The sequence below is a fragment of the Taudactylus pleione genome, unplaced genomic scaffold, assembly GCF_031769625.1.
Source record: "Taudactylus pleione unplaced genomic scaffold, aTauple2 ptg000281l, whole genome shotgun sequence".
In the NCBI taxonomy this organism is placed as follows: Eukaryota; Metazoa; Chordata; class Amphibia; order Anura; family Myobatrachidae; genus Taudactylus; species Taudactylus pleione.
The window spans coordinates 847,955-860,079 of record NW_028284683.1 but is presented as its reverse complement, the minus strand read 5'-3'; the positions used below and the strand labels follow the sequence as shown (position 1 = coordinate 860,079).

Sequence of the window (12,125 nt, the reverse complement as noted above, 5' to 3'; positions counted from 1 at the left end):
CATCTGTAATATTGCTTGTTGCGGCACCACCCGAACTTGCACCTGCCCTAGGGTTGGTGCAGATGCTCCGTCTGAGTATGGCCTCCTACGTGAGCAATTTAGCGTCTGTGGGCCTGATTCAGAGCCGCTCGCAAAAAGCGAGCGCTCGCTCTGAATCAGGGAGGCCGTATGTCTTTTTTTTGTTCGGCTTCCTGGCCGCTCGCTAAGCTGACCACCCACAATTTTAGTGAGCGGCCAGATGATGGTCGCGACCATCGGGCTTGCGACGAGACCCTTGTGGTAGGGTCTCGTCCGTCGCAAGCCTCAGTGAGCTTCCGGCTCTAATAGAGCCGGAAGCTCACCACTGACATCACTCGTGATGTCAGTGGAGCCGCCCCCAAACGGCAGGAGTTCCTTCGGGAACGCCTCCGTTTGGCCAGCCACCCCCCCGACCCGCCTACCAAACGGGGCGAGCTGTCGATCAACATCAACAGCCGCCCTTTTTGGATGCGAGCGCCGGAGCGAGTGATTTCTCGCTCGCTCCGGGGCTCGTGCGCAGGCCGCGCGTGCGCACTGCCCGTCCATCGACCCGCTTGCGAGCGCATAGCGCTCGCAAGCGGGTCTGAATCAGGCCCTGTGTACGCAGCCAGTTCAGCGACACACTTGTGACACTCCCTTAATGTGCCCATAAGACCATCTCTGTGGGGAGTATTCAATTAGGTGCGAAAAGTCCCGGAGTTTTCGCATGCAGGAGTTTCTGCCATCATCGTCCCTGCTTATCCCCGTTTTCAATTCAAAATCGGCTAAAACGCAACCCGACGAATTCAGACCTGGCGAAAACTCCTGTCAGATTTGGGGAAATCAGCCTGACACCCCCCAAAAGATGCACTGACATTGGGGATCACTATAGATACCCCCGAATAGCCCTACTGAAGGTATTTGGGGTACTTAAATGCTCTCAATAGCTGCTGATTAGCGTCTTTGCAGAAGTGGTGAAGAATAGCATTTAGTAGTTTTTTGCAGAAAATAACTATTCCCAGCAAATTTGGGGTACATGAAAATGGGGGCTAGCATATTTTGAAGTTGCTAAAGTGAAGTTTGGAAAAACTTAAAAAATCCATCTGCTGCAAACACCTATAAACTTAAAAACACCTGGGGCATCCCTGGAGTCTATTTCACTAGTTTTTAAGTTTGTCCCCCAACTTTGTACTTTTTCACCCCCTTTTTCAAAGTCATTTTTTGGGGTGTTCTTAAGGATTTTTTAAACTTTTTTTTAACACAGTTTACCTTTGGGGGCTGCCCCAAGGGTGCTGGGTGGTTCCCCAAAGTTTGCACCCCAAAACCTCAATTCTGCACTATTTTTTTGACAGGTTTCATAGGCAAATCTTTTTCGCCTGGTCCAATGCATTGATTTTCCGCACCGGCGAAAAGCCTTTGGAATTGAATACGGGGAAAAGTTTTCGACAGACGAAATGACATCACCGGCGATACTTTTCCGCAGAACCTGACTTTTCGCACCTAATTGAATACCCCCCTGTGCATCTGAATTGCTACTTCCCAGTCACCGGAACGGCCAGCACATTTCCAGTACATTTCCTATACCATGCGCCTCAGTCGCCACAGCGCCTTTGTGCGTACCCATAGTGTAACATATGCGCAGTACGAGTTTTGTGCTCACGCAGTAGCAAAGCGCCACTCTACTCCGTAAACTGCAGCATCGCCTGTAATGTAAAGGTTTAGGGGTCTCTATTCACTAAGCCTTGGAGAGAGATAAATGGAGAAAGATAAGTACCAGTCAATCAGCTCCTAACTGTCAGTTTACAGGCTGTGTTTGATAACTGACAGTTAGGAGCTGATTGGTTGGTACTTACCTTTCTCCAATGTATCTCTCTGAGGCTTAGTGAATGAGACCCCTTTGTCTCTTTTTTTTCTATAGATCAATCACAACTTATTTTATTGTTGGTGTCTGTACACAGTTGCGGCTCGAGAGGTGAGGCTACAGCGCAGTCCAAAATTCAAATAGGGGGGCCCACTCCAACTGCCACTCCATTCACTGCCAAACAGCGCCAGCCAGGAGTCACTGGCAGTTATGTGGCTCCCGTATTTGAAATTTGTACTGCGCTGCCACCCCTGCCTGTATGTGACCCTCCCCTTACTGGTGTCCGACCTCACTGTGGAATCCGGACTTGGCGTTGGCTGTCATTCAGGAGCTTTACGAGCGCTGACCATTACCTCGGTGGTGATGATCTCCAAGTTCCGTCTCCTCGTGTAAACTCCCTCAAACACAATCCAATGCTTCTATCTGCACCAGTTACTAGGTGCCCAGAGCTGCCATCTGTGTAACGGTGTCGCTCTTACACTTTTACCCTGGTTCTCTTGTAGGACAAGTTTTGCCTCTTGAAGTTGTGGTACCACGAATTGTGCCGGGTGTTCCAGGACCGGCTAGTGAACAGAGATGACCGTGGCTGGTTTGATGATCTCATCAAGGGCAGGATGCAGGAATTGGGGGCCAGCTTTGAGGAGGTGATACCACAGCAACCCGTACTATACGGTGATTTTATGGCCTCCAGATCAGATGTCAAAGCTTATCAGCCGATCGAGGACCGGAAGAAGGTAATGAGAAAGTCCTAGACCTTCTGACTGTGATATTACATCTACATGGTCCCTTCACTGTCCCTCTAGCCTGGTCTGTCTATAATGTAGCGTGTCCAGTGCACTGCGCAAATCACTCTGGGCTGCCCCTGGTGCCAACTCTTCCACCCTCCAACACTTGACGGTACACGCCTGCCCCCGGCACTCAGCCGAGATGTGAGGAAAGGTGGGAATATCTGGAAATGCATTTCTCTACCGAAGTGCAACATGGAGGCATTAAATGGCTTCCGTCCTCTGTATAGGGCCCGAAATACACCAGCTCGGAGCTGGTGCGAAACTAAAGTCCGTTTCCAAACCAGTAGGAAAATTATCATTCTGCCTATTGTCTCCTCTCTATGGACCTCATTCAGAGTCGGTCGTTGCGGCCGCACGGTCGTAAGGGAAAAGGGTCCGGATATGCAAATGATGCACTTGCAAGTTGCGTCCTTAATATCGGATTGGTAGCTGGACGACCATGGGGAGGATGCGGCCGTAAGACAAAAAAATACGCCCCCTTCTCGTACGCATTACATGTCATCTCCGGGCATATAAGGATTAATCGAGACCATCGGGAACCATCGGAACAGGTCGTAGAGCTTAAGGTTGACCATACCCTCTCTTAAGCACTACGATCAGGTCAGTGTACAAAGCTCCCATGTCACGTGTGCCATGACACTACTTTGTTAATTATGCACTAACATAAAACGCTGTTCGCATAATCAGGCACGCCTGCGTTCGGATCTCCACTCCCCCGTTTTCAAGCACCTTCCCCTGTTACCACCCACAAACGCCTCATCCTGTCACTCAAATTACCGACCTGGCTGTGTTCAAGGAGAGAGAAATTTCTGATCGTAGCAGCTAGTTTGCGCACGCGCATTGCGAACTTTACACATGCGCAGTTTAGCGAACATCGGTGGCGTACGACCGTGCAGCCGCAACGACCGACTCTGAATGAGGTCCTATATCCCTCCCGGTATTTATACAAAATCTGCCCCAACCGGTCCCTACTCCACCCAGCAATGCCCACTCTTGGGTGTAACTCCGCCCATTTACGGGTAAGCTTCTGGGGTCTGTGACTGCAGACGCTCCCAGTGAAATTGGGAAAATTGGGAGGAATGCCTCTGCTGGGGCAAACGTCTCTGCAAACATGGGCACCTTGTTACGAAGTTGATTTTGCGTAAGTGACATCTGTGTGTCTATATAATGAGCCCTGTATATATGGTTAATGCTGTGTCTCTTTCTTAGCTCCTCCAGGTGATGGAGGATTACATGGAGGATTATAATCAGATAAATACTACAAAGATGAAGCTGGTTCTTTTCCTTGATGCCATCCAGCACGTATGTCGCATCAGCCGTGTCCTGCGCCAGCCGCTGGGCAACGCTCTCCTCTTGGGGGTGGGAGGAAGCGGCAGACAGTCTCTTACCAGACTCGCCAGTCACATGTAAGGACAATTAGAGCTCTCCTAATAATTCTGTCACTATGTATCAGTCCTGGGGATGGCTGTCATTTTCTTATCACCTTTATGACCTTACACTATATATAAAATTACCTGAAAGAGAAGGTGATTGTGTCAAAGGAACTGCTGTACCCTATGTTATCTGTCATTGGGACCCTTTTCTCACACAGCGCTGAGTCTGATAAGCCGGATGCCGTTAATGACCCCAGACCGGGCATTAAAGAATGTCTCAAATATAAAAGACTATGGGGAGAGGTATTATTGAGGCACATGTTGTGTCACTAAAGCTGCCCCTGCTTCGCCCCTTATCGAGGCCTTACTTAGAGTAAGGAGCAGATAGGCTTAGGGACAAACCATATTGGTATACAAAGGGGAAAATGCCCTTATGTTGTCTGGCTGTGTGCTGGGAACGTACCGGCTGCTTCTGTATGTAACACGCACATATTATTATTACACCGTGACTAATAGCCGTAATCAATTTGAGCCGAGCCGTGATACTTTTTCGCGTCCCAGACTTTTCGCCTGTTTTGTAGGCGAAAAAGTATTGCGCGCGTGCCCGCTTTACCCCGTATTCAATATGGAAGTACGCAAAAACGGGACCCGGCGAAACCTGAAAAGGCGGAAAGTACTGTCAGATTTGGGGAAATCAGCCTGACACCCCCCAAAAGATGCTCTGACATGGGGGTTAGCTATGGTACCCCCCGATTTGGCTTGCTGAAGGTAATTGGTGTTTTTAAATGGCCTTAATAGCTGCTAAATAGCGTTTTTGTATAAGTGGTGCAGAATAGTATTCAGGAGGTATTTTTTCCTGAAAATAACTTATCCCAGCAAATTTGGGGTACTTGAAAATGGGGGTCAGCATATTTAAAAGTTGTTAAAGTGAAGTTTAAAAAATCGTGCCGCAAGCACCTGCAATGAAAAAACACCTGGGGCGTACTTGGGGACCCCCGAGAGTCAAGTTCACTAGTTTTTAACTTTATACTACAAAAAATTTTTTTTGGGCCCCTTTTTCAAAGTGATTTTTTGGGGTGTCCTTAACTGTTTTTTTTTTTATTTTTTTTGACACAGTTTACCTTTGGGGGACAGTCTGAAGGCTGCACGGGGGTTCCTGCAACGTTGCACCCCAAATCCCCAATTCTGCACTGTTTTCCGCCTGCTGTTCATAGCCGAAACTTTTTCGCCGGGTCCATTGCATAGGCGGAAAGTCTTTCAAATTGAATACGGGGTAAAAGCAAAACAGGCGAAAATGACGTCATCGGCGAAAAAGTATCGAGGATACGGACTTTTCGCCTCAAATTGAATACGGCCCTAAGAGTTGAGCTAGAATAATCCCCCTCCCTGAATCTTCAGCACATTTAATGTGTTTTTCCCTGCGTTGCAGCAATCGCTCATGTTTGTTTGGGGTTTTTTTGCTTCGCTCCTAACAGTAAATGAGACCTAAACTGTCTTATATAAGAAAAAGCTGCTAATTACATAACACAAACATCTATGTAACAGTTCCCATATTTCAGCAGAATTTCAGCCGTATTATGGTCTATCACCAATATCAGCTGAATCCAAGCTATTGTTCTCTGTTATCTCACATTTTCTTTAAAAGGTGAGTAGCGAACTCTCACTAAGGGCCGTATTCAATTAGAAGCGAAAAGCCAGGATCCGTGATAAAGTATCGCCGATTGCAACTTTTTGCTAGTCGGAAACTTTTCTCCGTATTCAAATCCAAACACTTTCCTTGTATGCGGAAAGTCAAGGCAATGTAATGGGCAAAAAAGATTTGCCTCTGAATAGCAGGAGAAAAGGTGGGGAAACCCCTCAGAACCTTTGGGACAGCCAAAAAAAAGTGAGGAACACCCCAAAAAATTACTTTCATTTTGTTGGCGAAAAACTACAAAGTAAGGGTACAGGCATAAAAAGTAGTGAAATAGACTTCTTGGGGTCTGCAAGGATGGGTCAGGTGTTTTTGGGATTACAGGTGTTCGCAGCAGGTGCGTTTTTCACGTTTTTTAAAAGTTCACTTTAGCGACTTTAAAATATACTAGCACCCATTTTCAGGTACCCCAAATTTGCCAGGATTACCTATTTTTTCTATAAAAATCCTGCTTTATGCCATTCTTCACCACTTGTGCAAAAGACGCTAGTTAGAGGCAATTGTACCAACTTAAGTACCCCAAACAGTTTTATTAGGACCAATCGGGGACTACTACATTGATCCCCAATGTTTCTGCATCTTTTTGGGGGGTTCAGACTGATTTCCCCGATTCTGACATCACTTTCCACCTGTTCTGACTTCACTTGTCGCCGTTTTCGCATCTTTTGGAATTGAATACGGCGAACAGCGGGGACGCGTACGATAAGTTTCCGCTGCCAAAAGACGCGATGTAGACGAAAAGTCCGGCAGGCAGAACTTTATTGCGGGTGCAAAACTTATTGAATACCGCCCTAAGATTGCTGGCAGAAAGTATAGGTACCCCATCCCCCGGTACACGTGATTACAACTTTATATCAAATATCTTCAGTTGTAATGAACTGTTACATGTATATTTGTGAATGATATTAGCAACTGCTTTATATAAACCGGAAGGTAGTCCTCATCCCGACAGCAAACCAACTTGTATTCCAGGTATAGTGGTTCTTTGATCGCCTCTCTGCCAGATTAGGTCCAGTTTATTTAGCTTTTTATATACTGAAAGTCTGATATTTCACCTGGTGTCAGTGCACGATTTACTGTTTCTTTGTCCGATAACTTCTCAGGACAGAGTATGAATGTTTCCAGATTGAATTGTCCAAAAACTATGGGTTACCTGAGTGGCGAGAAGACATAAAGGTCATCCTGCTAAAAGCTGGTCTACAGAACACGCCCATCACCTTCCTCTTCACCGACACCCAGGTACATACCCCCGCGCACACGGATCATTGGATACCAGGTGTACTCCATGCTACGCTACATTTAATTTAGTCATATTATACCATTGCCTATAAACTAATTTATTATATTATACCAGTCATTACCTGCACTCAGTAGCATTTCCCCTCTCGGTGTCTCTGAAGATAAAGAACGAGTCATTTCTCGAAGACATAAACAACATCCTGAATTCCGGCGACGTCCCAAACGTGTACGGCCCCGATGAGCAGGATCAGATTGTCACCGCCATGAAGCCGGTTGTACAAGACATGGGGCAGCAGCCAACCAAAGCCAACTTAATGGCTGCCTACACCCGCCGAGTGAGGGGCAACATTCACATGGTGCTGTGTATGAGGTACGTTCACCGACACAGGTCCCCCACCTTCAGCATCTTCAGATGATCCGTTACGTTGCGTTAGATGCCACCATCATCTCTGTGTTCTTGTCTTACAGTCCGATAGGGGAGGTGTTCCGCTCCCGTCTGAGACAGTTCCCATCCTTGGTGACTTGCTGCACCATCGATTGGTTTGATGAGTGGCCGGCGGAGGCCCTGCAATCCGTGGCCTCCTCTTTCCTGACGGAGATTCCGGAGCTTGAGTCCAGACAATCCGTTGTTCAAGGCATGGTGGGTTTGTGAGGATGGATATACACGTTATAAAGCCATTTTGTATAAAGTTCAAGGCGTCTTCTTCGAAAGCGTGGAACAGAATGCTCCCTCTCCGCCCCTGGAGTCTCATAAAAATAATCCTGACCCGAAAGATCACATCTCTTATTTTTGTTTGTGAGTAGATGAGTTAGAGCCGTTGATGTCCACGCACTTTGCGAGGCGTTACTCCGATCCGACCAACTCCTCCTGTCAGATGATGCAAAACGCTACACAACGCGTCTTACACAGTTCGGCCCTGATTCCGAGTCGGACACTAGTGTTAATGTGAATGGGTCCCGCGGATATCTGCATACTTCGCGTGCGCTGGAGAAAGAAATCACCGACTGCCCATGTGCCGACCAATGCATTCGCTCACGGACAGAGAGAAGTGCGGACTTGTCTGCTGACGAACCACGTGAAATGGGTGTTTCTGGGGTGGGGGGTAACTGGACCACATCCCATACGATTGCGCAGAGCTGATCCGTCTTGTAGGGGTGGCATGGGCATTCATTCACCTGCCTCAGACGGATTTATCGCGCCCAGCATTGGGTGGGTGCAAGTGGCGATACTAGATGGTAAAATGGTGGGTGGGCCAGTCTTCCACATGCAGATGCGCGGATATTCGGTATACACGAGCGGATGCGTGATTTAGCATAGGGTAGTAAGGAGGACGTACTTGAAAGCGGCTATGAATGCGTATACAAAAATCAGCCCCTTGGGCATTAAGTCTCCGCTGCATTTGCTGACAGTGACCACCGTCCATCCTACAGATCCAGATGTGTGTGGAGATGCACCAGTCCGTCGCTGTAAAGTCCAAGCAGTACCTGGCGGAGCTTTCCCGGCACAATTACATCACACCCAAGAGTTACCTGGAGCTGCTCGGCATCTACTCAAACCTGGTTGGTAAGAAGCTGCTGGAGATCCAGACCGCCAAGGACAGGATGAAGAGTGGCCTGGACAAGGTGAGGAGGTTCTCTACTGACAGGACCAACGGCAGCTTTTCTCCATCTATTTCCAAGTTCTTTCTATCTCTCATTATTCTCTCTCTTTGACCAGTTTGTCACATTTTACTAGGGGTGTGCACCGGACACTTTTCGTGTTTTGGTTTTGGATCTGGATCTTTCTTCGTGTTTTGGATCCGGATTGGTTTTGCCAAAACCACCCTTCCGTGTTTTGGGTTCTGGGTTTTGTGTTTTGGATCTGGATTTTTTCTTAAAAAATAAAAAAAAAACGCTAAAATCACATAAATGGGCCTTTTTTCACGAGTCCGTGCTACATGCAAATGAGCACCATAATGCTGATTGGCTGAGAGCCGTGACAGACGGCTCTGTCAGCCAATCAGCACTTTGCCCATTAAAGGCAAAGGCATTTTTTTTTTAAATGGCCCGCTCGAGGCAAAACCTCGAGATCCGACAGCAGATCTCGAGGTTTTGCCTCGGGAGAGGGATCCGGGGCAGACAGGGAGATCCGAGCTTGGGCTCGGATCGCCCCGGATCCCCGAAGTTCGGGTGGGTTCGGTTCTCAGGGAACCGAACCCGCTCATCCCTACATTTTACACATCAATTTTATCTTTTGTACGTCCACTTGTGTCACACGACTCCTCTCCACGCCGTGATAGAATCCATCATTGGGATTGTCCATCTGCGTTGTCACTCGGCCGTCCTTGACCCATCTTTCCACACCTCTCACATCTTATCCAATCTGTATCCTCACAGCTTCTTCACACTGCCGAGGATGTCGCCAAGATGCAGGAGGAGCTGGAGATAATGCGCCCTCTGCTGGAAGAGGCTGCACGGGACACCGTCACCACTATGCAAAAGATCGAGGTGCCTTATTTCTTATTCTGCACTGTGATTTCTGTATCTAAAAGCATTTTAAGTGTGTGTACTCTATCCCCCATGTATGTGTTCTCTATCCCTCTGTGTGTTCTGTATTTCCATGTCCCTTTTATGTTCTCTATCCACCCATGCCCACCGTGTGTGTTCTCTATCCCACTGTGTGTTCTGTATTTCCATGTCCCTTTTATGTGTTCTATCCCCCCATTCCCTCCGTGTGTGTTCTCTATCCCTCTGTGTGTTCTTTATTTCCATGTCCCTTTTATGTGTTTTATCCCCCCATGCCCTCCCTGTGTGTTCTCTATCCCCATACCTGCGTGTGTTCTCTATCCCCATGTGTGTTCTCTACTCCCATCCCCTTCTAGGTGTTTTATCCCCCATGCGCCCATGTGTTCTCTATCCCCCATGTTCCCCCTATGTGTTCTCTAACCCCAATGCCGCCCCTGTGTGTTCTCTATCCCTCATGCCTCCCTGTGTGTTCTCTATCCTTCATGCCCCCCTGTGTGTTCTCTATCCTTCATGCCCATCTGTGCTCTATCCCCCATGCCCCTGTGTGTTCTCTATCCCTCATGCCCCGCTGTGTGTTCTCTATCCTTCATGCCCATCTGTGCTCTATCCCCCATGCCCCTGTGTGTTCTCTATCCCTCATGCCCCCCTGTGTGTTCTCTATCCTTCATGCCCATCTGTGCTCTATCCCCCATGCCCCTGTGTGTTCTCTATCCCTCATGCCCCCCTGTGTGTTCTCTATCCTTCATGCCCATCTGTGCTCTATCCCCCATGCCCCTGTGTGTTCTCTATCCCTCATGCCCCCCTGTGTGTTCTCTATCCTTCATTTCCCCCTATGTGTTCTCTATCCCTCATGCCCCTGTGTGTTCTCTGGGCCTGATTCAGAGCCGGACGCTATTTGCGCTCGCTCGTTCAGAAAAAGGGGCCGGCTATTTAAATTGACCGTTCGCTCTTTGCGGTCTGTTGACGCCTCTATGTCTGAACGAGCGAACAAAACATGCAGACGTTATTTTGTAAAAAACGCCCCCTGGCCGCTCGCATCCTACGTCATCTCCGCTATTTATTAGATTAATCGAGTACATCGAAAGGCGTATGAACTGCTCGCTATTCTTGTGGTTGCATTTTCCTACCGCAATCATGCGAGCAGTTCTGGCTAAAAGACACCCAACTGACGTGGTCGATGACGCTGCTTTGTTAATTATGCACACCCATTAAACGCCCGTTTTGACCGTTTGGCACGCCTGCGTTCGGATCTCCACTCCCCGTTTTCAAGTACCTTCCCCTGTTACCACCCACAAACGCCTCATCCTGTCACTCAAATTATCAGGCATTCGCTATTTTGCGAGCACACGATTTTCGATCACACTGACTGGTTCGCGCATGCGTACTAAAACCCATACGCAGTTGTGCGAACATCGCTCGGAGCGAACGAGCGGCCGCTTACGAGCGGCTCTGAATCAGGCCCTCTATCCCTCATGCCCCCCTGTGTTCTCTATCCTTCATTCCCCCCCTATGTGTTCTCTATCCCTCATTCCCACCTGTGTGTTCTCTATCCTTCATTCCCCCCTGTGTGTTCTCTATCCCTCATTCCCACCTGTGTGTTCGCTATCCCTCATGCCCCCCTGTGTGTTCTCTATCCTTCATGCCCATCTGTGCTCTATCCCCCATGCCCCTGTGTGTTCTCTATCCCTCATGCCCCCCTGTGTGTTCTCTATCCTTCATGCCCATCTGTGCTCTATCCCCCATGCCCCTGTGTGTTCTCTATCCCTCATGCCCCCCTGTGTGTTCTCTATCCTTCATTTCCCCCTATGTGTTCTCTATCCCTCATGCCCCTGTGTGTTCTCTGGGCCTGATTCAGAGCCGGACGCTATTTGCGCTCGCTCGTTCAGAAAAAGGGGCCGGCTATTTAAATTGACCGTTCGCTCTTTGCGGTCTGTTGACGCCTCTATGTCTGAACGAGCGAACAAAACATGCAGACGTTATTTTGTAAAAAACGCCCCCTGGCCGCTCGCATCCTACGTCATCTCCGCTATTTATTAGATTAATCGAGTACATCGAAAGGCGTATGAACTGCTCGCTATTCTTGTGGTTGCATTTTCCTACCGCAATCATGCGAGCAGTTCTGGCTAAAAGACACCCAACTGACGTGGTCGATGACGCTGCTTTGTTAATTATGCACACCCATTAAACGCTCGTTTTGACCGTTTGGCACGCCTGCGTTCGGATCTCCACTCCCCGTTTTCAAGCACCTTCCCCTGTTACCACCCACAAACGCCTCATCCTGTCACTCAAATTATCAGGCATTCGCTATTTTGCGAGCACACGATTTTCGATCACACTGACTGGTTCGCGCATGCGTACTAAAACCCATACGCAGTTGTGCGAACATCGCTCGGAGCGAACGAGCGGCCGCTTACGAGCGGCTCTGAATCAGGCCCTCTATCCCTCATGCCCCCCTGTGTTCTCTATCCTTCATTCCCCCCCTATGTGTTCTCTATCCCTCATTCCCACCTGTGTGTTCTCTATCCTTCATTCCCCCCTGTGTGTTCTCTATCCTTCATTCCCACCTGTGTGTTCTCTATCCCTCATTCCCACCTGTGTGTTCGCTATCCCTCATTCCCCCCTGTGTGTTCTCTATCCTTCATTCACACCTGTGTGTTCTCTATCCCTCA

General features: G+C 48.5%; 1 protein-coding gene across 1 annotated transcript in view; it reads left to right on the top strand.

The window, feature by feature from the left end:
* The window catches only part of DNAH1 (dynein axonemal heavy chain 1), a 106,487-nt gene that overhangs the window by 72,321 nt on the left and 22,041 nt on the right, over positions 1 to 12,125 (top strand). Inside the window, exons 47-53 of the mRNA XM_088482037.1 lie at positions 2,362 to 2,592; positions 3,856 to 4,052; positions 6,816 to 6,951; positions 7,113 to 7,321; positions 7,420 to 7,591; positions 8,383 to 8,574; positions 9,328 to 9,438. Of these exons, the coding sequence (XP_088338163.1) occupies positions 2,362 to 2,592; positions 3,856 to 4,052; positions 6,816 to 6,951; positions 7,113 to 7,321; positions 7,420 to 7,591; positions 8,383 to 8,574; positions 9,328 to 9,438 (1,248 nt within the window). The remainder of the gene's footprint in view (positions 1 to 2,361; positions 2,593 to 3,855; positions 4,053 to 6,815; positions 6,952 to 7,112; positions 7,322 to 7,419; positions 7,592 to 8,382; positions 8,575 to 9,327; positions 9,439 to 12,125) is intronic.